The sequence below is a fragment of the Magallana gigas genome, chromosome 6, assembly GCF_963853765.1.
Source record: "Magallana gigas chromosome 6, xbMagGiga1.1, whole genome shotgun sequence".
Taxonomy (NCBI): domain Eukaryota; kingdom Metazoa; phylum Mollusca; class Bivalvia; order Ostreida; family Ostreidae; genus Magallana; species Magallana gigas.
The window spans coordinates 48,860,514-48,888,215 of NC_088858.1; the positions used below are offsets into that span (position 1 = coordinate 48,860,514).

Sequence of the window (27,702 nt, forward strand, 5' to 3'; positions counted from 1 at the left end):
TTCTAATAGCATTAATATGTGTGCGTGACTTTACCGAATTCAAACGATACAATCATATTCTCTTCACATCTTCCCAGTACCTTCCATTAATTAAAACACCTTTTCCTCGCTGCTTGCCTCCCCTTAAAACATCCTCCGACAAGAGCTATCAGTAATGACCATCAAACAATAATTGTTATAGTCCCCCGATTCAGGTACGCGACGTTTTGCCACCAACGGGAGCCTGAAAGGGAAACAAGTTCCCTTGCGAGACGGTGCAAGCGATTTAATCATATATTAATTAAATAAAGATATTAAACTGCTAACAAACCAATAACTAGAGATCGTTTTCCTTTCTTTAATAAAACCTCGGTGTTTTTTTGCCTCGCGGAAACTTAGGGATATTAATTAATTTCACCAAATTTGTCGCCTTCGCTGTATAACCGCTAATATATTACGCACTCGTGCATTTTCCTCTTGCAATTTTCGAACGATTCTCCCCCGAGGGAATTTTGTTATTGAGGACCGGTTCCTGGCAAGTCCTCGCAGAATTTTTGATATGTAATTTGTCTTTGGTACTTGCATAATGAATAATTAAATTGCCCGTTTCTAGCGTTCTAGGGGAAATCGTTACAGATAATCCGTCATTTTTATTGTCATGTAGGATACAGTTTTGCATAAATCTGGTATAATTTTGTCACGAGAGGCAGCGAATCAGTTATCATTTTTATGGTCTTTAAAATCATTAAATCAATATTGCTATGAGGCAACAGATACCAATATTTTATACGGATTTTTTTTTTTACCAATTATTGTTTATGACACATTTTATTGGTTATTATATGCTAATGATATATAGCTTTGCGCATCTTAAAGCAGTACGCATCTTTTCACAAAGGTAGATACGTATAAATTTCTAAAAGTTTCAATCTCAGTAATAATCAGAGCCGGATGAAATTTCAAAACTTGTGGTGTAATTGAAAAAATTCTATTTGAGTAAAAAACTAAGAATGAGAGTTGCGATGGGTTTTTTTCTGCTTTACAAAAGACTTACTTTAAACTTGCATTCTTATTTGTTATTAATTTTCAAAACCTCTTTCTGTCTGTTTAAGTTTAATTAAAATAAATTAATTCTCTGCCATTTTTTTTTTGCCGAACAATTTTGTATGCGCTAATGATGAAAAGAATGTGAAAAGGGCGAGAAGATTAAGGAATTTCCCCTCGCAAGCACGATTCCCGGAAATGGTTTCTGGACCCCCTAAATACCCCTGTTTACCTTCGACAAACATAGTCTAGATGAAGACCGTTTTGTGTACCGACATAAAAGAAAAAGAAATATACAAACAAAGTATAGTGATTTAATTGAGATATAAGTTTTTACATTATCACATCATTAGCGAGAGTAAACATCGGGTCAGAGCAAGCTCTTTGAATGCGCTCTTTACTTTCACACATGCCAGTGAAAGAATACCTCATCAAAGATACGACTAATACCCCGAAAAATGAAAAGGCGATCTATGTCCACAGATTATGAAATATTATCCAGTTTAGCGGTGTTGACACGGCTCTTCACCTGGTATTGTCGGCCCGTGTGATAGGGACATCTCACACCCAAATATCAATGGGACAATATTTTGGAACATCATGGATAATCATTTGGTTTGGATTATCCCGTTTAATATTCTCTTTGAGGTTCCCGGTATCTATTAAATGGAATATAATTTTGTTATTCTTTAATGATTTATGATTTAATTAAGCCTTCCTCCCAAAAAAGAGGAATCTTCATGCATTTTATGTTATTTATCAATTTGAAATACATTATTTCTAAATAAATAAACCATTAAAACCGAAATCAAAATTGAGAAATTTTTGGGTTTCCCGTAACACATTCCCGTATCCTAGTACCAATTTCAGAATTCGCACTGAGTTCAAACTTGTGAATATTGTGTCTATATATGGTTGTCATTTGAGAAAGAAACACGCTAACTAAGCATATTCATTACATCTCTCAATTTACAAATTGTTTTTGGGAAAAGAAATTTTTTTAATTCCCCCCCCCCCAAAAAAAAACCCTTTAAAATCAAGGTTTTCAAAAACCGATTCTGAACAATATCATATTGCCAAAAAAATCCGGAGGAAAGAATAATCCGGTCGCTACGTGGCTAGGCTGTTTCTACTAAGAAACTCTGGTTTCAAGATGAAAGTGTCCCGTTTATAAAGACAACAGGACACAAAATCTAAACATCGGGATTAGAGTGAGGGTCTCAAACACAAATCTGAATGACAATTAAAACAAGAAGTTTATCCAAAGAAAAAAAACTTGAAACAGATGTATTGATTCTGGTAAGTAAAGATTTGTCAATTTTACACAAACACGGGGTCACGTGATTTCAAAGAGATAACAACTTTGTAAATATAAAAACACGAGCATTACTTCAACAAACGAATTGAAATTAGAAAAACTTGACAAGTTCACGACCTAAAATAGCGCACGTGAAATTAAAATTAAGCTGCTGACAGAAAATAATCAGAAAATAAATAAAAACACGGAAATTACAAATGTACCATGATCTTCCTTAAAAGGCAAAAAATGAACCACAGAAACGTGTAATGTTGTACAAATTTATTAGTTTTCTGTTTAGAACAATAATGCTTTTTTCAATATCTGTAAAATATAATAAGGCATGAGACAAGTCCAACTAATACAATCAACAGTAAAAGCAAACCTGTCGAGGAATAAATATTTGGGACGGAAATGGACAAAGCTTGTGTAGAGAGGACATAACAGTGTGTAGATCAAAGGCATCACAAACCAAATCAATGGCAGCGTAACAATAAAATAAAAACAGACTCAATAATAAATAAGGAATTTCACAGTTAGATACAGAAATACTTTCAATTCACTTAAAACATAAAATATGTATATCACACAGCCTTATCTGAAATAATCCTTTGCATTGTTTATTATCCAATGCTTCATCTTGACAATATTACACAATCTGTATATATATATGTAAGCTTGACTTTTCATTCGCCTAAAATGAAAATGTAAATACAATGAAATAATTCTGAAAAAATTATTGGACAACTTGTATAAGATTTATGGCAGTAAATGAAGTTGAAAGGAATATTTTGCACATCAGACAAAAAGTCAATAGATTGCACTGAAGAGGAAGAACATGTAGAATAGGTTCTATAGGTAGAAAACCCCCAGTATATTGATTACAAATGTTACAATATATCCAAGTTATATACATAAATATTAATCATATCAGTAATTATAATATATATAATTGTATAAAATATATATCTCTATATACATTTCTATACATATCAAAAATAGTTTAATAATAAAGGATGAGTACCTTTCGTTACAATAATATTGCTTCTACTATATCACATCATTAAAGTACACTTCAGTAAAAATATTGATTATGTATCAAATAAATAAGGACGTATATTATCAACTTCTGTTATGAAACTGACCTAACTTATTTTTATATTAAGAGCTGACAAACAATAGCTGTGGAGTCAAAGTCCGATACACAATGATAACAAGTTTATATTTACATATACTGTAGTACTTATATAACTACAGGACATGTATAGCTATAGTACATGTATAACGTATTCATATCACTTAAAGAAAATACAATTTTCTTAAAATATATATGTTAAGTTTTCAAAGTTGAATTTGACACATTACTATTAAATTGCTTCTGAAATATCTTTCATAATATATATAGTGAAAGAAAGAAAAGTTAGCGAACGCTTTGTGTGTAAGACTGCATGTCTGTCTTATGACCTTTCTTGCAAAACAGCAGCTTCTGCTTTTGCCAACTCAGTTTTTAATTTTCGTCGTAAAGCTGCCACCAAGTTGTTCAATCTGAAAAAAAAATGCAAAAAACTCAATAAACAAACAAACACACAAAAACAAGCAACAAAGCATTAAAATCAAACAAATCTTAACCCTGACCTTTCATGTTCTCGTGAACTCTCGTCCACTCGAGACTCCATTTTCTCCAGCTCCGTCTGCAGCTCGTGCTTTTCCCGGCGTTCCTCCGCTAGCTGCTCCAGCAGGTGGCGCTTCTCTTTCTCGGCGTTGTTGCTTAGCGAGGACTTGAAGGGATGAAGTGAGTTGACCTCGTCCGAGGACTGGGACTCCGTGCTGAGGGATTTATGGAGGCTGCAAGCAACACACAGCATTAGTATCTCTCAAACTCTTAAATCTGTTTGGAGAACAAGGCTTGCTTGTGCGTATTCTACTCACCTGTAGTAGATGCGTATCGTCTGAATTTCATCCGCGAGTTGTCGATTTTGCGCAAATGCCAAGTTGCGCTCTTGTTGGAGAATTGCAATCTGTGCCTAAAATGAAAAAGAATGAACTCTGATCAATGCTAAATTAGAACTATTTCCAGTTTTCCAAGTTGTTTCCAGTTTTCCAAGTTGTAAGACAAAGTATCCAATTTTTGCATCGCATTCTATAGATACAATAAAATGTGAGATAAATTAAAAAAAACCTTAAAAGAAATCAATCTGTTTTAACATACATGTATTTTGACCCACTTTTATAAATTGGAAAAATCCTATGAAACCAAACTAAAATGTTTTTTTCAATAAAATTTAAGGCATAGATGTCTTTCCAAAATGAATAGAAAGTCTATCTGTTGTCGCCGCAATGAGCGAACCCTTTGACAAGAAGGGTTATCAGGGTTGAAGACAAATGTACAATTTTCTCAGTTTGTAATAGCTCCCAATGAGGTTTTACCTTTTATCACATTGCACTGACAAAAATCAATCAAAGTAATGCGCACAAGATCTTTATATAACTTTGTCCAAATGAAACCTCCGAATTCTGGGGGACAGACGGTATTTCCTAGGACTGAAGCAATGCACGTGAATGCAAAGAGGTGCGAATAAGAAAAGGGTCAGAACCTCTTATTTTAAAACGTTCTTAATCACACAGGAAAGACGTTTTCCGTGCTGCGAGACGATTTTCGAATGACGAATGATCAGATATATATGTAACAAAATGGCAACGTTATTGATTGCAGGGATAGATTGGGATGAACATGCCCAGGGATTAAGGTACTCTGAGGGGAACGAGGGTCATTCTGGCCAATGTTCTACAGTATCAGAAAATTCATTGCTTACCCTGAACAGTTGGGGTATCAGCTCAGAATACAATATCGATACAGAGTAATAAATGGTTTGTTTACACATAGACTGAAAACTTTACATTATCCAGAATTTCTTGATGTTCTTGTTGGGCTAGCAGGAGATCAAACAACACCATATAAAGATTTTAGAATAAGTACGACTTGTCGAGCAATTTGTACACAAATCCCGGATTTTGTGTGGGACGGTGACAGGTAGGATGCCAGTAACAAAGCCGCCCCTGTCCTGTCTGTGAATTAACACGTACATGTGGGTGATGTCTAATATCAAAACCCCAGCCGTGTTCACAAGTACGTGATTATGATAGTCAACTGCAGCAATAAAATGGTAATTTTTTCATTTATGATTTTCAACTGCATTTAAAACAGCCATAAATTTTGCAATTCTTCTGAATATCAAATAATGTAGCGGCAGTACAGTGATTTGATACTAGTTCAATATAATTCGGAAGTCAATAAATAAACTTTTTAATGCATGCAAGGACTTAGTCCATAATTTCGATTTTTTATTCTGTGAAACGGCGATAAAAGTACATGTAACAATGAATACCCCAAGCATAGTGTGGATAATCAAAGATTAAACCCGCCAATCAAATCGACAAAATTTATCGGAAAATATCGTCAAAGATTTTGGAAACTTCAAAACTTGGTGATTCAACTTGAATGAATTTAGACAATGTTAGATGACCGCTGTGCCGAATGACCCGGGCCATACCTGAGTCGGGGAAAACTCTCGCGATTATCAGCGCGACTATTAATCAGTTCTGATCTGGCCGGTCCAAGAACAAATCATTTACAATATGCAGGTGTTTAGAGAGGTGACTGCTTCTCCAAGGCTACAAGCAAGGGCCACAGCAATGTGCCTCAATATCGTCAACATATTGAGCATTAGATAATATGCAATTAAGTCGGACGTTTCAGATGAATTTTCATTTTGCTGAATTTATGCAAGTGCGAAGCATAATAAATTTGACGGCGGCGGTGATTAGGCTTTGGGAGAGTAGGCCCGGGCCGGAGACCAGGAGGTTTATTAGCCGAGATATTGGAAACGTTCAAGCGACTGTTCCTTTCATTCTAAATCCCCAGCTCTCACTTCTAGATAAGTTGAATAAAATACAACTAAAATGACTGGGTAATGATTTGGTAATTGTCGAGCTATATGTACGTTAATGCCTTTCGATTTATTTAACCCCAGCTGTCGTCCTATTTGTTTGTAATCTTGGAAGAAAAGGCCAAAATAAAACCACGCGACGTAAGCGCAGACGTGTTCGGTTGGAAATATCAGTTAAATTACAGATATATTTCAAGAGCACAATCGTAGGTTTATAACCTTTTATCCCCCACGGTTTATCAAATTTATTTCATGCTCGGTGATTGCTATCATACGTGTCAATTCTGACCATATCTACACTTTATTAAATGCTATTTTATGGGCTCTTAAAGTAAAGAAAGTTGAAAGGCGGACATGTCGAAAAATCTGGGAAACTGTCTACCATAAGACGGTTTTCACGTGGGCAAAAAACCCTCTTACGGTCAAGGTTTATAATGGGTGAAAGGTTGTATCTTTTTAAAGCATGTATATCTCTGTCGCCGGGAATCATGTGACGGCCGGATTTCGGCGTCGTGTGGTAAGACTGAGAAATCCAGGTTTACCCCTGCCTTCCAGGTTATTTCCAGGACCGTTGTGGTTCATAGAAAAGAACAATATAATCTGAATAATTGACCAGCACTCCTTCTGGGGCTCTGGAAGATTAAGAACATGGGGACCCCACCAACAGTGATTTCAACCTTTCGCACAAACAGGGTTTATCTCGAGGAAACTCAAGAATTTCCTGCAGTCTCTGATAATCCTAAATGGGGATTTGTGACCTTTTATTTTTCCCGCTGATAAATGTAAAAACAAAAACTAGGCCAAATATGTTCGAGCTAATCAACCAGAGGGGTATGGTCCATGGCTAGCCTTCCCGGCTCCTTTGGGGTTTTTTCTTGCTTTGCACGTTTTACAACTCTGCCTAATTTATTCGTTTCCTCGTGTCTTTTGGCTTCGCGTGTTGCGACGTAAAATTTATTATAATCAATAGTTGTCTTGTCAGCCCCTAGTTTGGAGTATCACGGGTCAGATCGTCGAGTTTTGGATAAACAGGTTTACACACATTGGCACATGATATTGCTTGATAAGACGAAAAATACAAATTTACACAACGTCAAAAATACACAAACATGTGATTACTCTCCATTGATAATCTCAGACAGCTTCAAACCTATTCACACAAATTTGAACATTAAGAAATGTTTAATTTGTCCTTAAAATGTCATCTTTACTTATCAACATGCGGTAGATATTCTGTGTTTCGGGTGAAATTGGATACCTGTGGAATCGGACCACCACCAAAGATCCAAGAAACCCTCCAAAAAGGCTCTTGATGACGATTTCCATGTTCAAATTCCCTTATCAAGAGAGATTACCACTGTCATCAACTTTTGTTTACCAGAAGTATTTGCATTTATAATGTGTTCACAAGTTTAACACAAAACCTATTGACTCAGAGCATTGGGGAAGCCGGCATAAGTCAACAGTGCTTAGTGGGCCCCCATCGCCAAGCGGTAAATATTGGGCTTCAACTGTAGACAAACACCGACAATGTTTGGTACTATTTATATCAAGACACAAGAATTCTATTCAAATTGTCAGGTGAGATGAAGAGATGGCTTAAATGTCTTGTTGATTTTTTACACCAAGTTCATTACTTATTCAAACAAAAGCGAGAAGCGATCACATTTTGTGACCAATCATCTCGGATCTCACCAATGGAAATGTGTATACTTCGTTTTTGTCTTGGACCCATTAAAATGCGTTATTCTGGAGCAGACATTTGAAATCCTATTTCACAGGCAGACAAATTCATATTTCATGGCAACAAGACCCTCGAAGTAGATGGATTGCACTCCAAAATACTTTGACCGAAACAGTTGAACACCAAAATGTCATCAGGAGCTAGCCTGTGATGAATGACTACGCCTGTGAACTCGTGGAAAACAAATCCCTACAAGCGATCAAGTACACGCACCGTACATTTAAAGTTTCTGTCAAGATTTGAAAGATTTTTGTGATGAGGCCAAATTCAAAAAGCAGGAACTACATCTCAATTTCAAGTTTCAAATTCAAAGAAATCATGTTAGAATTTCTTTTATCAGTGCAAAGAGATTTTGATAATGCACACAGCACACGGGGCACCGGTGGCATAACCATGAACCTTAGGAGCACACAGAGCACAGTAACAGCATACCCACATTACAGCATTGATGTACCCATGATGCAATTCAAAGTAACAAAAAGCATGTAACACTGAATCTCCATAGTCAGATATTGTGCACCCTCAGCCCAAGTCTCTCTGCACACACAACCTACCGTGGCAGCTCAGGTGGCATAGGTATATGTATATAGTACCCTGGGGACTGGGGTCTGGCCTATTTCATGGCAAATTAAAGTATTAGATGTATTAAAAAATAACCAAAGAATAAAATATCAACCTTAACAATTTTTTTTAATTTTCTTAATATATTAATGAAATATTAGATGTTTTCATTGCTTGCTGCAGATTTTTTAAGGCAACTCAATAATCACAATTTAGCCTATTACATCTACAACAAAGTATGTTCTTGTATTTAAACTGAGTTATGACATATTTTTTGTTCAGGGCAAAGTGGGTGGGTCTGATTTGATAGGCCACTTTGCAGAAGTGATTTGACACCTGAATAAATGACTAATATCGGGTGAATAGTGCAACCACAGTTTTTGATAAGGGAGTACAAGTACATACTGGAATGCGGTATACATTGATAAGGGATTATCTGCCCTGATACATTGGACCATTAAGGACTGGGTCCAGACAATGGCTCATATAGCACTGACCAGATAAGACTCAACCTTGAAATGGGTCCTTGCTAGATCAGTCATACATTGGGGTGAAAAAAGGGGGTGATATTAAAAATCTGTGTTAAATTACATGTGCATGTATATGTATTCATAAAACCTTTGAAATTGTCCCAAGAAATTCAAGTCTACCAAATAAAAACTTATAACTGAGGACATAAATAACTTGTGGAGTGTCTCTGTGATGTAACAGTGATTCTTTGATCCCAAAATAGCAAACTATACAGTATTTTAAAGCTACACTCCTTGTGACAAGTCGGAGATTTGGACTTATCTGTAGCCTAGTTCAAAGGCTTCATACTAACACATGAAAAAATTATAACTCAATCCAACACTTATCCCTCAGACAATCGAGGGCTGGCACCTTATAAAGGGCTCTGGTGCCCCCAACACTGCTCAGAAACTGATGGGTTTATTTTGTAAAGAGAAAAATTCAAAATAATGTTAAAAAAAAAAAAAAAAAAAAGACATGCAAAACTACTACTATTGTTACCTGCTTTTGACTATTGAAAACAGTATTGATTATAACAGATAAAATGCATCAGGTATTCATGTTGTTCTCACATTAAAAATAAAAAAAATACTGATTATAAGGAAATAAACATTTTTAAGCTACCTAAGAAACCTTGATAAAAAGAATTACACCTTGATAGTTGATGTATTGAATGGCCACTTCCTCCTTTTAGTTCAACAACATTTTCAAACTTCCCTCCCCCTGTATTGACCCTCATAATGTAAAATAAATAAATATGTTTGTGTTGTGTGATGTATCTCTATATGCTGTGATCAGAATCTATCACTAATCCCGACTCCAATGAACTGGTCAATAAATTGGTGATAATTACGTGAAAGGGGTAGGAACGTATTATCAAAATTAAGCCAGTACTTAGATGCTTCGTTATGACACCTGTCAAAGGTAATTAAATTCCTGCAATTCTACCGAACTACAATGGGGATTTCAGTCTTATTGAATCACATGGTGATAATCAATTGCTCTCTTCCTGACTAATTTCAGGGTACTTTAAGACATTCATTCTTCTGTTACTCCTCATCAATAACATAAACCCAGCAATATTGGAGTTCATTCACATTTAAATCAAATATGTCAGAGCCAAAAGAAAGGTAATTTTTAAAGAAATACTTGTTATTATGTTCATCTATTTACTTAAATAAATCCTTCCCAATATAAAATTAATTCAAGACTAGAATAATCTTGAGTAAATTGCTTGATAAGCCAGTTCATTTATTCTACTGCTGTATTTCTCTTGGTTTCTCTTGAGCGTAATATCTAAATGTGGCCTTCACCAGAAGTATTCTGTAACCATTTCAATAAAATATACTGTGAACCCCTTTAATCCAACACCTAAATACTACGAATCTTAAATAATAATTAAGCATTACTTGGTAAGCTATGTTGCATTGACAATGTTTTTTGAAATAAAAATGAACTATTTTGAGAACAACTTTGACCTATGGCCCTGTTTGATTGCATGGGGAGAAAGATTTCTGTAAACAAGATCCTACAGTGGCACATATTTAGTGACAACTTACTGAAACTTCAAAGACCCATTACAACAATGCACCTACAATATATACTTAGGTTTTATCCAATCAATACACAAAGCCTAAAGTGTTACCAGGCCATGAGAATATGGCTACCCTTGCGAAAACCAACAGAACCACAGCGGGAAACCATTGTGGGCTAGGAGCTTCGCAGTGTTTTTCTTTTGAAAATTCCTTTTATAAAAATGGTCAATAAAAGTGGATAATTACCTTCAGATGTTCTTCGTTGTTTGATGGTGTGTTTTCTTTTTGATATTTCAACAATTCTTCCTCTAGTTTTCTTGACTGAAGAAGAAAAGGGTATTTTATAAAAAGTTTTTAAGTCTAGACAGTATTGAATATAACAACAACAAAAATAAAGCCATTAAAAGAAGAAACTTAAAAAAGGAAAAAATCAATGATATCGAAATAAAAGAAAACAAAGTATTACGTAACAAAGAAAACTATCTATTCAAGAAGTCCGCAATGTACTCACAATGGCCTAGTGTTGGCAGTGTTTTACAATGGAGAGAAAACTCCTACCACAATCTTATGTTGTCATAGGTGACTAAAGGTTTTGCATACCAAATATGGCTGAGTACCCCCAAATTATCGATGAGACAATTTAAAAAATCTACCGGTATTTAGCAAATAGCGTACACATTACTGTACATTTATAGAAGTTATGGTTACAATAACTAAATCCAATAACTGGTGACATAAGGGAAAACAACAATCTGCAAATTGAAAGGCTATGAATGTTTACAATAGTGTACAGTACATCTGTATGTATATACTTTTCATGACCAAAGATTATGGAAAAAGAAGGAATTGGAAATTATTTTCACATCCCTAGCCCATTGTACTGGCCTATGTTTAAAGAACTATTCCTTATCATAGTCTTTTTTTAATAGAATTATTTCCCTCTATCATGGCTTATGTTTAAGAAACTATTTCATTTTATCCTAACTATAGACATGTACAATGTTATAGTATTCTTTCCAACAATCCTGGTTTATAAAATAATTTCCATTTATTTTGGTATTACAGAATCTTTCCTCCTTAACATATGGCAAGTTGTTTATATAACGGATCTATATTCTTTAATTGACACTTACGATCACTAAGTTATTTGATTCCCTTACCCTGGCCATAGCGATGTCTCTTTCCTCCAACAAAGTATGCATTTCTTCCTCAGTTATCTCCCTTTGTCGTTGTTTCAGCATCTCAAGACGTCGTAAGAAGTTGTTATATTTTTTGTCTGTTCCATAGTTGGAGTCAATCTGAGACAACAAGTTATCAATACCCTGCAAAACATCAAATGAGCAAGTTTAATTACTTTGAATTTCGATACCAAAAATTAAATATGATGGCATTTGTGTGTGCAATCAATTCAAGATTTATGATCTTGTTTTTTTCATTCTTTTTCTACAAAAAAAAAACCAGACAGAAAAGAAGGGTTAAACTTAAACTGATAACATGAATTATTTTGTTTCCTTTTCTTTTCTTCTGGTAATGAATCATTAAATATTTTAGAGACAATTCTCTATACTGCGATTAGCATGTGATAAAAAAGATGATATCAAAAGTTCATTTATTGCTAGGATTGAGTCTGTCAGGGGCCATGAATCCAGCAGTTATATCCCGCCGAGTGGGAGCAAGCCTGGTGAGAACTACGCCGATTCCCAGGCAGGGATCACCCCCCTGCTCCTCGGTAGAAGGCCCATCCTAAGACAGCGAACTCGCACTGTATCGATTATACCTACACCGTATTTAAAAGTTTATAAAGGCCTTAGCCCAGATAATGGCAGACAAGCCAAAAAATATCAATGGTGCACTTTTTCTAAACAAATTGCCAAGTATGATGTCTCTTTTAATCCCATTTAACCATCAAGACTATATTGAGTTGTTTGCAAATACTGAATTTCATGTTCTACATGGATTAGGGCGCCGGTGGATCAATAATCAACATAAATCTCTCCCTCCATCTGACCAAAGTTTTAAAAATTTAATCATAGTTCAGGGTATATACCATAAATCTACGTATTAACTCCAATGTTTATTAGGCTTTTGCCAGAATAAAGAAATTCCTGCGATGAGTAATAACTGTTACATGCTGGCCCTTCAGGGAGTGAAAATTTTAATAACCCCCAAACCTGGAAATTTATTCTCATTGGCCGTGTCTTTGACATTTACGAGGGTTTATACGTTATCAGTATTATTGAAGGCACCAGAATGAAAATCAATTTTACTAATATAACACAATACTAAATTAACGCAGGCCTGGTTAAAGTACTTCATGTCAGAGCTAAATTGTATATGATTGTGCTCCACTTTTGTTCTCCATTTCAGAGCTTTAATTTTCATAGGAAATTTCTAATTTCTTTTTCTGTTCTCTCTTAGAAAAACATAATATTTCACTCAAACTTCATTTAATTTACAACTTCTACAACTACAGTGCATTTTTTTAAAATTATATATTTTTTCTTCCTTAAAATAAATAAAATCTGGCACTCTGAAGACAGCGACAAAGAAGCTGTTGCATTGATATGCAAGACTAAGACCCTGCACACATGGCGGCTTTTGATGTAGACTTCGTTCTTAATCATAAAGACCCCGAGTGACAACGATAATCTCAGTAATCCACCCTTACTCGGGGCGGGATGGCAGATAGATGCTTTTCCTGGCCCCGGTAACCATGGCAGGTTGTTATGTATGACAGATGGACAGACAGACAGCCAGGCGGAATAGCTGCCTTATCCAGTGACGGAAATATTATTTCTCAGTAATGGCTGGAGCCGAAGAATTGCCTCATAGAGGAACTGATAACCTAGTGACTTTATAATTGTAATAAATTAATAAAAGGACGGTAAACCCCGCTTAAGAATCAATTAATGCTAGACACGACTCGAATCTTCAAACGATGATGAAATAATATTAATAAATAAATGACTGCCAGCTTCTGTGTTTCATTTCATTACAGAAAAAACTCAATAATGGCAGATTCTTCATCTGTGCCATATGCCTCTGACATTAAATTCTACACATTTAGTATAACATGCACATGTACCTTTAGAATTGCATGATTCCTAAGATGAACTGGCATGTCAAAGAAATAAAAAAACATATAGAAGAATGACCTCTCACCTCTGTGACCTCGTCCTCATCATGGTCATCAAAATCGGACAGGTCAGTGTTGTCAGAATAACCCCTGAAACATAGAGAATACAAAAATATATATTAGTGCTAAACAGATGTAATAAATATGGGAAACCCGAGAAATTATAAATTTATCAGTGAGTAAATTACAAAGAGGACAACAGAATAGAACATACTCATCCAATCTTCTCTCTAGTTCCCTCAATCTCCGCAGGGCTTCCTCTTTCTCCTGCGAGTTCAGTTTCATTCTTCCCATCATGCTCTCTTCCCTCTTCCTTTGAGCTGAGTGGATCTCTTGGACCATTCCTTATAGAAATCATAGAATATGCGTGTTTATAAATCACCACAGATCTGGGCTCATTATATGGGATTCTGACCTTGATATTTGACCCTTCAAAAACAGAAGTCAAACCACATAAACTTAAATCGTTGGCACACACAATTTCAACTAAATTATGCAATGACTGATGTTGAAAAGAATGCAGAATGCATGTCTCAATCCTATTCTTTATATTTCTTAAGGCATATTGAATAATAAAGGTCCGTTACTGCCCCAAATTTTTTTTTTAATACCATTTTATCATTTTTTATTAAAACAATGAAAATTACCAATTTTCAAATTCCCCTCAAAATGCCAATTATAAGATACAATAAAACTTATTAAGTACGAACACAGATATAGTGAATTCTCTGATATCACAAATTTACGGATATAGCGAACAGGTTTTGAATTCCATAGCGGTGAATAATAACGAAATTTAACACTTTCATAACAAATTTCTTTACAGTTTAAAAAGTTTGTACTACTATATAACATAATAATTTGAATGAATTTATTTTCATATACATTTTTTCAATTCACAATCCAATTATTAAAGGTATCAAAGTAATGTATTTTTAGTTAAAGCCCCAATTAGCAAGAATTATAGTCTGGTGAAAGACATGTTTATAGTGAATTCGCTATAGTTATTATTACAAATTCATTATACGGATATTATGAATTACGGATATGAGGAAGTAAAATCATTGGTCCTTAGGACTTCGCTATAACCGAGTTTCACTGTATTATGTGTACACTGTGACATTGATTAAATAATCCATTTTCATTTCCTTGAATATTACATGATTTAAACTATCCTTGATACAAATTAGCACTTTTTAATGCTCTATTCCTATCTTTAACTTTAAGATCAGAAAATGATTCATAATGCAAAGTTCTTTTGGCAAAGCAAAGTAAGCAAAGATTAAAAAAGATAGATTCTAATATGATTAGGCCATAAAAAATGACATCTTGTTTCTGGTTACCCAAGACAAGATGGGTGGATTGGCCTTTCCTTTCTTTTTTAGTTCAAATTCCATCTTAAACAGGCGTACAAGCATATATGAATTACAGGTTATTACAGTTGTAAATGAAGTTGAAAAAAAATTGCTAAAACGTGCAAAAAAGCACACTACTTGGTTCTAAACACTGAGATAACCAGAGGTTGAAAATTGCAAGCTCTAGAACTAATTGAGTATTTAAATTACATGCATTATTCAATATGAGTGAATCAGACATTAAAATAAACCAAAATGCCAAGCATGAAAACTTGGCATGGGAATTAATAAAGCATTTCAGAATGAGCTTTTTATCTGTGACATTTCACATTCATGAAGCAACAATTTATTTTCTGCAAACGCCATGAGGGAAAAATATAAGTCTGTCAAAATAAAAAAAATTGCCCATAGTGACGAGATAATTTATTAAGCAATCTACTGCTTAATTATCTAAAGGAGTGAAATAAAGTCAATTTTCCAAAAGCAAACTCAAAGATGGTTAATCCCCAAGAGCTATGTTACTGAGGCAGGTCTAGGTTGAACGCAATGGCTGCCTATAGACTGATGGCTGACAACTTGATTTACGCTGATAGGTCTCACGAACGAGACTTCAAAGTCGGACATTGTCATCCGTAATGAGAAATGCTGCAACACGATTAATCGGGGATGATCAATAAACGCTCTGATAGCAAAATGAAATACGCTGGCAAATGCTTCATCACCAAGGAAAAAAATTCCCCATGTTTTTTGATTCTTCATGAATCAATATACCTGGACATCATGGAGAGAAAATATGACACTTCAGCCCTCGATGAACGCCGGGCTCCCAAAGCAGTCCTGATTGAGGTATCGCACGAAAATTAATAAGTGTTGTAAAGTGATTTGATTGTCAACTCATTTCAAACGGCTATATGAATGCTTATAATTGGTATTGATTATTTTGGGAGAGAGAGAAGGAGGAATGAAGAGTGGGCTGAAGGACTGACATGACAATCACCATTTAATCAAGGTCCGTGAAACACACTCTAATGAGAAATTCCTATTGTAGTCTCCTAACTTGGGCACTCGAGCACTATCACTTTACAAATTTTTCCTCATACAACTTATCACTCAAATTTTGTTTGTGTCAGAAAAAATTGACCAGGGCTGGGAAAGCATTGTTCAAAAATTGATTACCAAAGATCTACTCATTAAAATCTATCTCAAATGCAATTAAGATTTTATCAAAAAGCAGTTTACATCAAACAGTTAAAATCTCAGTCTATTGCAAACTAAATTATGCTGTTCTAATTTTACAGTTCATCTGAAAGGAATGGAATGAAGATTTGTTGCTATACATAAAGCTTTTAAGTAATTTTAATGGGAGTATTCAATATGCCTGTCAGAAAACATAGTCTTCCAGGAAATATATGTTGACTACAAAAATGGTGTGATTGATTCATAATCCTTTGTGTATGGTACTCACCAATTAGACAATCAAGGTGGACTCATTGAGATATCAATACTGATGAAAGAACATCACACACAAAACACGACCACCATTTTACTTTTTCAAAAATTTATAATATTTGATCATTAGATGCATTTTACAATTTTTTTTTTTTTTTTCAAGTTTTAACATTCCAGTCTTACTAAAACGTATGGCAATCTAACACTTTAGTTATATGCTATGTTAATAGACAATGGGATTGTGGAATATAAAGTATTTGACAAATTTTATTATCTAAAAAAAGTGTTTAGAAAATGTATCAGTATGTGTCTTATTTTTCTTTAATACAAAAAGCAACCAAGGAAAATTTCTTAGACAATTATTGAGAATGTCCTAAATGAAGACATAAGCTGAAGAGAAAGGGGAGAGAGAAAGAAATGATGAATCAGTTAATCAATAATTGTGAAAAATTAAAATATTATTTAAGCTACAAATGTCCTTCATAACAGTCTCTACTCAACCTAACACTGACTAAATCTGCTCACCATTTCCATGACAAATCTCTACAATTTACTAATAACCTTTCATGTGCCCACAAACAACCTTGACCCCTCACCTGCTGCAGCCGATGCTTCAGTGCTGCCCTTGACATTGACCTCTTTGGTCTTCAGCCTCAGTCTGGATGACTCCAAGTCATGTTCCACTTGGGCTAGCTTCTCTGCTAACTAAAATAAAAGAATAAGAAAATAAGAAACACTTTAAATCCTTTTTATCCAGTTTCTCTGTAATCAAGCATATAATAAGTATCAAATCCTTATTCTGAATTAAAAAAAAATCCTATTAAAGATGATATTCAGCAGTGAAACATTCAATGTAAGAATAGCAGACTTACCTTTTTGTTTTGTGCCTTTGCAGCATCAAGTTCTGAGAGGAGGAGTGCTATCTGTTTTGATTGGTCAGCTGGATTACTGGATGCAGTGAGACCATAGCCATGTGAGAATGAAGGGAAATAGCCAGTCATTGAGGATTGCACATTGGAGGAGTGAGGAGGTAGGAATGAGGAACTTCTTAAAGCAGAGGCAGCAAAAGGACTGTACCCTGTCTGGAACCCCACACCAGTGGACGGCTGCTGATCACATGGCTTGGCGTCTTTCTGAGGACTAGAGCTGAGATCTGTCACCTCTAAAGGAGTGTCCGCCTGTTCACTGGAGGCAGTGGCTGAATTCTGAGGAGCAAAGTTGTCCTCTACAACTGGTACACTGGTGTTCTGTTGAAGACTGGAGGTAAAGGTTGGCCTAATTGGCTGCCCTCTGGGGGACCCCATGTTGTAGGAGAACAAGGAGGGGTTGAGATAGCCAGCAGGGTAGGGCTGGTTGAGGTACATGGGTGGGGCAATGAAGGAGGGGGCATAGCTTCCAATTTGACTGAAGGATTGTGTGGGAGAGTTGGCAAAGGAGGAAGGCAGAGGTCTCCTGTAAGAGGTTGATGGAGATGTTTCTGAAGCTGCTGCAGCTGCAAAAAGAATGAGTTTTCTTTAAGTTACATTAATAATACTTTCTTTTCAAATCAATGATAAATTTCTTTGAAGAACAAAGGCCTTCTATCTGATTTACATGTATATCAAACTTTTTGTTATTCTGTGTTTTTAACAACAATAGCTGTTTTTTGACACGATACCTGAGGGTGTCTCTTCCTTCTTCTTATCAGACTGGTTCTCCTTATCAGCAATAATCTGGTTCTCAATATCTGAAAGGTCCACCCCATTGACAACAGCTGCAGCAGAGCTGAAAGATTAAATTGTCAATAAGGATATTTCCTGTTTTTCTTATAAAGCGTCTACAAAATCATTTGTATCATTCAAAATTGACAAGTTTTCAATAAAGTTCTATAAATATGAAAAAACTTCATAATTATTCAGTCATTCACCATGTGTTGCAAGATTATACAAAAGAAATAGACATTAGATCTATGATAAACGTGGAGCAATAGTTTTTGTTTTAATTTAAAGATTTATGAAACAGTTTGAAAGGATTTCGTAAGTGAACAAAGTACATTCACAATTGCAAACCAACTTCAAGCACGAATGATAAACTCTTGACTATTTATTTACTGGGATTGCTTTTTTGGTGGCTTCAGTTAGCAAATGCTTGTTATATTCATGATGTGCAAACAAAACAAATTCTATCTGCCATTAAACATCCCCTTTTGGCCTTTAACACAAGACAAAACATTAAAACTGTATCATAAGAGCTGTTGTATTAGAGTAAACACACAGGTTATGTTCACTGCACACCATAGCCTCGCTACTTCATTCATGCCCTATCCAGGTCTGTTTGAATTTGACAGTAAAATTACCATGATATAATCTTATGTATACAACAGTTCAGACTAATTAAGACAGCTCCAAACAAGATTATATCTGATAATCTCTATCTATGTTTGACATCTCCCAGAGTAAATACACATAAGAATCCCAAATCAAATACATGTTTATTTTGCCAGTGTTTTGCATTGTTGGGATCAGGTTTTATATGTGCGGGATCAAAACATTAATATGATATATCGAACAGAATATTTTAAAAGGCATCATTATCTGGCTGACTGAATACCAACACTGTCAGAATTTGTTGATAAATTAGTCACTCTAACAGCAGTGAAATATAGTACAAACACATCAACACAATGCATATACACAAAGCCAGAAAATGGAAAGCTTCAGTTTCCAGTACCGCAGTCAATGAAAGAACACCAGATCTGTATAAAACTCAGCAGAGTAAGGCAATATTTGCCATCAGTAATCAAATTGTTGGCCTCTATAATGAGCTAGCTACTGAGCTGGGAGTTGATTCTAACAGTTAGAAAATAAAGTTTGTTTGACAAACTTGCACAGCAATCTCTTCCAGAACAGTGATTTGTCCTACTCTTGTGCTATAGCTCTGTAGCTTGTCTATGTTGAATGGGAAAATATTTGTACAAGATAAAATAAGCAAATTCTCTCTAAAACTCAAATATGATCAGTGCTGATCAGATGCTTGTTGACATTACACTGTATCAATGTTAATTCAAGCATTCTCCTGACTTTGTGTAAACTAGAATCAGAGATAAATTGAACTAAACATGTTTGAAATACTCTGTGATGCTGTCAACAATGTGTTTACAGTTCCGAAGTTTATCATGATTACATTTGCTTAAGATATTTTTTCATGTCTGATGATTGCTGGTCAAACATCAGATACAAATGTTGACTAGTTGTCCTAATATCAACACCATTGAGTATCACCACTACCTGTATTACCAACAAGGAACTTACGGTAGCAGTCGTGCTCCATGGCTATTATAGCTGGTTCTTAGCTCTACACGTATCCTACCAAGCTAATAAGCTAAAGATACATTAAAAGGACCTAGCAAGCATTCAAGACTTTAATACCAGGAATATATATTTAAAAATTTACCCAACTTCTATTATTTTCAGAAATTAAACCTTAACTGATTAGTTTGGAAAAAAAAATCACCTAATATGGTTACAGTTATCATCTAGGACACTATATTTTTTAGGAATGATATAATTATTGAACCCTGCAAAAGAAAGGATTTGGTCTTATGTAATATTACCCATATTTAGAAAATGCAAATAATGATTTGTATGCAGTTTGTAGTTTTGTATTTTGCAGAACATTAACAACCTTAGCAAAACCAAAGAAAAAAAGCCTTTACGAATGTTGTATTCACCTTGAGCAGGTAGAGAGCCTGATCCATTGTCGTTGGGAAATACACTGTCAGGTGAGACACCTGAATTATGAAGATGAGAGAGAAAGATAAGCTCAGTCTTGATCAATGGGTAATGATGGGTCACCGCCATGTAGCTCCCTCCCTGTATACCATAGCAAATTCCCCACTCTCATCACTACACTACATTAGATTAAATTACAGATTTCACATAACAATTCTAATGTAATTTTCCTGAACTGGCAAAAATGATGCTTGATTAATTTTGATTAAAGATCGTGATAGAATTTATTACTCTGCAGGTTTAGCTGCGATCAATTCAGGATGTTCATCATCTACCATTCATACCAAGGGGTCATCAATCATGTATAAGGTCCAAATGATTGGACCAAATCTTATCATTTGTTTTGCTTCTGTTCGCAATTTTTTCAGCAGCTGGAATAGAAAAACAGTCTTAATAGGAAAACTCTATTTAACCCATTGTCAGATGGGATAAAGGGACTTTGTCCAAGAAGATCCCCTCATATTTCTCCCGTCTATTCCTTTAGTTAATTAAGGTATGGGTACAAATTCACCTCAGCAAACAGCAGAGAATTACTCGCTATTGACTTTACCAGAATTGCACAAATTTCATCCAATATAATAGAAAGAGCCCATGTTTGCGTTTAAGCAAGCTCCTGACAGGCTAAGAACCAGACTTAACATAATTTGCAAAATTTTGATCAGTTTCTCCTAAACGTTTAACCTAAGGGGATTTAATACTGAGGCTTAGTAATCAATTTGTTTGGCGCATAGTTGCCAATCAGTCGCCACCAAAATGATTGTTTTAGACTCGGGAACCTTTGGTTCTCAAAGAAGACAAGCTCTGATGAAACAGGAGGATGGTTCATATACAAATGAGAAGGAGGCTAACGAAACCATGCAGCTAAACAAATACATATTGAGCATTAGAGAACTGTTCATCATGTATTCATGTATCTTTTATAATACTCTCTCTCTCTCTCTCTCTCTCCCCTCTATCTCTTTTCTCTCTCTCATTTTGAAAATGTATGAGCCACAACAATGGTTTCTAAATAAAGCTTCAACCATAAAAACTCAAATTTAATTAATAAAATGAGTAACTTCACATTCCACCCACCATTCTATAAAGTTTTCAATAATTACATGTACTTTAAAAACTAAACAAATTCAACATGAAAAGATCTCCCAACTGACTATTATAACAATGACTGGTCACAAAGACAGAATTGCAATTCACATAATACAGAAAGAATCTAATGCAATCTTGCTGGGTTTTACAGAAACACTTTAGTTTGTATGAATGAAAGGGGATGTGTGTCACAGAATTTACCCAACCAGCATTCACACCCGTCCCATAGGCCCATTGTCCTTCGAAGTTTTTTTCTTTTTTAAATACTGGGCATATTTTTTTCATCATTTTCCATCTATCAATAGCTCTTTTTATCTTGCTTTCAGAACAGCAAAAATTAATCAAACACGTCTGCGCTGATATAAATCGATGTGGAATTTTCTATAGGAGATCATCTCCATTTAAACCTTGCAATACCATAATGATGGCAAAGCATTTAAAAGCAAGATCTTCATCTGATACTCGCCACAATAGCTTTATTATCCTTGACAATCTGAAGTTGCTTAAGAGTTAAAAAGTACATTATTTCCAATTTAGCATCATTTTAGATCCAGCCTAAGCGTCACTACATAATGGTCATACAAATTCCGGAAACAACTTCTTAATAATGGCACGGAGATAACATAATGTTCAGTAATAGATAAATCAGCTATGTGACTGCAATTTCTCTGAGTATTCAGTTTCTGCCAATAGTGAAAAGTCTAAATAAGTGCTTAGTGCCCCATATATACTGTAAATGCATTTAACCATTTGCACTAGTTTTATCAATCATCAAAACAGGGTGTAATTTGAAGCAAAGTGTCAGAATTATTTCAATAGGGCAAGCTTGTTACAGGGATTTCCAACACATTGACTTTATTTTGTCGCTCAATAAAGACATAATTGTGTACCAAGAGAAACAACTCAGTTTTGTTGTGACACTTGATTCAGGTAGGTAAATTGTAAGTTAAAATTTAGCCATATATTTTATTACAGTTGAATGCGCAATTTAAATTTTACTAATACGTGTATTCCATTTAATAATGTACTTTTTTTTTTTTAGAAAACTCTTATCTTTTTAGATATTTTGCCTATTTTTGCTATATCTCATAATAAATATATATCTTTAATTGAAAAGGAATAGAGGGTGCCACTATGTCAGTTACAATACTACCTGCTACATGTATTAAAAAAAACATCAACAAGTAATTCATCCCGTGTGTAAAAAAGAAGAAACATTAATTACAAACCCTTTTAAAACATAATGTATTGCACCGACACATAAATTAGGCATGATAACACACTGTCTGGCTAAAGAAAGATAACTCTGTTTTGGAGTACACTTCTGTGAGCTGTCTATGTAATGTCACAATGGATTATGGTTTACTGACAAGGTCTGACACCAGACAAGGGGGGCAATGATCGGCAGTATTACTGTCTCTTACTGTCACACCACTCTCTGATGGCAAATCAATCAGGAATGTTTTAGAACTCCTGTATAATAAACAAGCTCCCTGACAGAATATATCTGTCCACATTTCAAACTGTATTCTCTTAATTTTAGATTTGGCCTGGTAAAGACAGATAAAAGATAAGAATAAAAAAAAATTAATGAATGGGCTAAAAAAAACTGAGACAAATACTTCTATTTTTTTTCTTCTTTGCTGGTTTCTTTAATTTTCTATGCCCTTCCATTTGTTTACTTGTTTGTATCTTTTTTTGTCTTCACCCATCTCACCTCTGTTTGGGAGTGTCCTGAGTTTTCTCCATTCTGTCAACAACTGACCCCTCCTCTACACTGTTGTCATTGATGGTCAGGCTGGTGTCCAGGGGGTCAGACTTGCCGGCCCGTGGGAGGCGCTCCCTCAGCTCTCTGTTGACTTCTGGGTTGTTGTACAGGTCTGTAAGATGAGACTGAAGTCTCTCTTCGGCTGCTTGACGGAGTTGTCTTTCCTGCTCTATCACCTTGTCCCTACAACACAATCTCGATATTTTAGCCTTTCTGAAATATATACTTCTGCAGTACTGCATCGATTATGGGTGACTAAATATGTCGGTGGCCTTCAGAGTTTGTTGTTATATAATGCACAAGCTATGCCTGGTTGTTGACTCGGATACAATATTCCACCCAATAAAAACATGGTTATATTCATATCATAAATGATATGACTTCCTAAAATGTAATTTCAAGGAATGAATGTATATATATAAGAAATGAATTTCAATTTTGAAGATTCATTGGGTTATGAACTACAACATCAATGATTTCACATTGGCGTATTATTTTCAGGAAGTGCATTTAAAATTGAAATTTATTTATTACTAATAAATGTAAAACACAGAGAATGATAAAATCCTAATAAACAATACAAGAAACCCAGAAATTGATACAGTATGTACTGTAAATTCCTAATTAACGCAAGGAATAAATATTCGTGTAAAACCACAAGAAGCCTGTCTTGCGAATTTTAAAATCTTGCTTTTAATTTTCGACATGTGTAAACTACATGAAAGTATGATAAAATTTCGGCATTTCCCATTCTATGTTCTTGCGATTTGATGGAAAACCATCAAATCATGGAATTAAGTACTCAGGTAAAATAAGGAATCTACAGTAACATGCATGTGTAGGGATACATGACCAGCATTCTGTAAACCAACTTTTATTATTCGAATGGGAGAAATTTTTGTGAGGTTTGTGCAGCGAATATTTCTCACCATGAACCACTTATTGTCAAAAGCTTGTACATGTAATAACAACACAGATGTTGATAAGGTTGCTTGGTCATGAAAATAAGTTGCCACGAACGGAACCAAATTGTGAAAAAAAGGTTGCGAATAAAATCTGGTTCACAGTAACTGCCATAATGGGAGATTAATCAAGGTAAAACAAATCAAAAATGTGCATTATATATCTAACATAGTACTTGTCAATGAATGCTAAATGACATGTTTTAAATATTCACTTTCTTTCTACAAACCTCGAAGGAGACCAGAACATCCAAACACAAGTTCAGTCAGGGCAGTACACAATCTGAGTGTAAGTAAATGTAATGCAGCACCTGAACGTAACTTGTTTTCTTTTCATTAAATAAAGGACTTTAGATTTAATCTAGCTTTTGATAATTTTGCATTGTGAAGTTAATGCCCGAGCTGAGGGGATTTAAGTTTTCAATGCAAGCTGTTAACAGAGTAAATGGGGTAACAAAATTTAAACTGCTATGGAATAATCATTTAATAGAAGAAGTTGAAGTTCCTAGAGGATTATACAAGATTATGAATTAATGCAATCAACTGGATTTAGGCTGCAATAACATAGTACTGGTAGTACATGCAATAGATCAATCACATAATCCAATGCTTTAAACAGCTAACATTTAAACCTTTAAAGCTGTAAGATTCCTTTGTATCTAACGCATCTACATGTACTAGACTATAAGTATATGCATTTAATGCAGAATAACTTTCAACCCATCAATCATTTGGAAATCATGAAAGTTTTGGAATCTGATCATTGTCTCCCTTTTATGAAAAACTGCTTAAGAGACTTCAGACACCAGAACCACAAACTAGGATATAAACTTTATAAATAAAAAATTAAATTCAAATTGCAATTCAGGAATAATTTCAATGAATATATTTGCCATTTATATTTTCCTCCGAACAATAATGTAAACATTTAAAATACTAGCTAAGGATGTGACTTTTATACTGTAAATCAAAAATACTCATACATGTTCATCTAAAAAATTTACTCAATTGATTGCTCTCCTTTGGCAAGTATGGGTAAGAGATTACATTTATGACATAACTACTGTAATGACTTTCTAATGGTGGATTGACCAATGTTTCTTGTTTGAACATCTATCTCTCATGTTTAATAATCATCAGGACCACATGTAATACATGTCCAATAACAGCATTTGAATGCATTAAAATTGTTATGTCAAATAATTAATATATATTTCACAGAATTACAGCAAGAATATTGATAACTATTCTTTTAAAATTCTTAATTTATAACCCAGATTACGGGTATATTTGCTTGATACTGAGTAATTACATGAGTAAAAAAATTTTAAAAAAACAAAAAATTACAATAAAAGCAATATTACTGTATGTAACATATGTATTAAAGTTTAACTATACATATTCATTCCCTAGCTGTCTCAGAATGATGAAAATCAATAAAAAAATTCATACCATTTTCAAAATTTCAATAACTTAGTACCAGTACTACTGTACTATCAAATCAACAGTCTTACCAGAATTACCGGTATGCATTAGGAGTAAAACTACCGATTTATCAATTAATATAGAGAATTGAATAATAATAACCCTTATAGAATTTCACTCTGGCAAATTTAATCTGAGGCCCAAGTGATCAATACCCTACAGATGTTGCATGTGAACTACAGTAACCTAGCACTGAAATCAGAACAGTATTGATCTGGAGACTCACTCAATTATTCTGATGAATTTGTAGCTACATGTATGCTTGTCAAGCTTTCCTTATTTTGAAAGTAGACTAGTCTTAAGAGTTTATGAAAGAAGAATCCACATACATAGACTGTTCTTATTTTAATGCACAACATCATATGTGTATGTGCGCTTTCTGATAGATTTATCACACCCTGACTATATGACTTTCACCTCATAATACTCCATGAATGATACCTGATTAGTACTTATATGTATTTATATAATTTTCAGCAACTGAAATATATATTAAATATCAAATTATTGACATGTTTTATGTTATTTCCGTATAATTATGCAAACCCTGCTTGAAATCATATACATATAACAATCAATGAATAAAACTTATACTACAATCAATTATTGTAAAGAAAAAAAGGCCAAGATTTCCTCTTAGATATTTCCACTCTTTTTACCTGCAGAAATTGACAAATCAAAAAGTTTACAAAGTTATGATGCAAATAACTGACAGCATTTCGCTTGGATGTTTTCAGAACATGTCACCTTCCCCAATTTTTGCACATAATCCTGTGCTATTGTGTTTTATGCCAAACAAAATCCTGACTGGCCATAGATTTTTCATGTTGTCTGAGTCCTTTGACCTGATGCCTTAGAGGAAACATTTCAAATGAAATATCATGGATTTTTTCCATATATTGAACGTCGTTTAAACCTTGATATTCATTTTGGGAAAAAGTTACCAAATGGTTTTGATCATAAAAATGAAACCATACACTCTCAGTAGAGGTGATGATCCAAAAAGATATTCTCAATCATATTGTAAATATGGATTTAGAAGAGGAAATTACCGAAAAAATACATTTGACTGTTATATTCTTGAACAACTGTTTAAGATAACCAGATAACTTTTTCATATTCAAGAGAATGTAATTGTTAAGGAATTTTTGAATAAAATAATTGGCAGAAAAGGGGACATGTTCTATGGGGACATTCTGAAATCTGCAAAGTGTAGTATGATGGTCAGATGCTAAAGATGGTCACCAGGTCACTGATCAGACAGCTAGCAGCTGGCTACTATGCATAAAGCAACCCCAGTGATTGAAAGTACACAAGGTAAAGGACTGACAATGAATTCTGTATGACGGTGGTTTGATTACAATTGTAACCTTTATGTGCTGATACATGTCACTGACACCCAATGTAAACACGCACCTGTCATCGATCTCATCTTGTAAATCCACTAATTTATGTCGAGCATTCTCCTTCGCCCGACGGAACTCACTGATTAACTTCTTATCGTACTCATTCATTAATTTCAAAACCTTTTCTGGCGATCTATCCAGTCTTCTGTGATATTTAATTTCTGGAATCTTATCATTATCTCCATCCCCCTCCATCTTGAATCCTGTGTAAACTGACACTGCATTGTGGGAAATTTTAATTTTAAGTTTAGTACGGATAGATTTACTATTTCCGGAATTTGACATTCTATGAAAATTTCCGAATCACATATCCTCATTGAATAAATTATTTCAACTTCAAAGAATGCAAATATATACCCATTCTGATGTTTAACTGATTTTATAAACAATATAAAAATATATATATGCTGCATGTATTTCTTGATCAAAAACACTAATTTTAAAAAGTAATATTGCTACATGTATAAGTTTCTTTGGCTCCTCTCTCTGATCCAAATCTTTATTATTAAAATTAATATTGTATATCCCTTCGCAATTTTACGAATTGAAGAAAACTGGGTGCCACCAGATATATACGTCTGAAAGAAACTTAAAACAAGATTTTATTTTTGAAAAAAGGAAAATATTAACGTCTACACGGGACTTTCCTTGATGCGATAAAAAACCTT

At 34.5% G+C, this 27,702-nt stretch overlaps 1 protein-coding gene across 4 annotated transcripts in view; it reads right to left on the minus strand.

The window, feature by feature from the left end:
• Positions 1-2,587: 2,587 nt before the first annotated feature.
• The window catches only part of LOC105318192 (mirror-image polydactyly gene 1 protein), a 35,494-nt gene continuing 10,379 nt past the window's right edge, over positions 2,588-27,702 (minus strand). For 2 of the 4 annotated variants that reach the window (XM_066086874.1, XM_066086873.1), the window contains exons 2-12: positions 23,131-23,364; positions 18,215-18,321; positions 17,430-18,049; positions 17,154-17,262; positions 13,968-14,097; positions 13,780-13,843; positions 11,778-11,939; positions 10,864-10,938; positions 4,250-4,344; positions 3,956-4,165; positions 2,588-3,865 (exon numbers count right to left, since the gene is read on the minus strand). In XM_066086874.1, the coding sequence (XP_065942946.1) occupies positions 3,778-3,865; positions 3,956-4,165; positions 4,250-4,344; positions 10,864-10,938; positions 11,778-11,939; positions 13,780-13,843; positions 13,968-14,097; positions 17,154-17,262; positions 17,430-18,049; positions 18,215-18,321; positions 23,131-23,162 (1,692 nt within the window). In that variant the 5' untranslated portion in view covers positions 23,163-23,364 and the 3' untranslated portion in view covers positions 2,588-3,777. Of the gene's footprint in view, positions 3,866-3,955; positions 4,166-4,249; positions 4,345-10,863; positions 10,939-11,777; positions 11,940-13,779; positions 13,844-13,967; positions 14,098-17,153; positions 17,263-17,429; positions 18,050-18,214; positions 18,322-23,130; positions 23,365-24,373; positions 24,456-27,044; positions 27,259-27,702 lie in introns of those variants that run through there. The other 2 variants (XM_011415145.4, XM_011415146.4) reach the window with 2 other exon arrangements.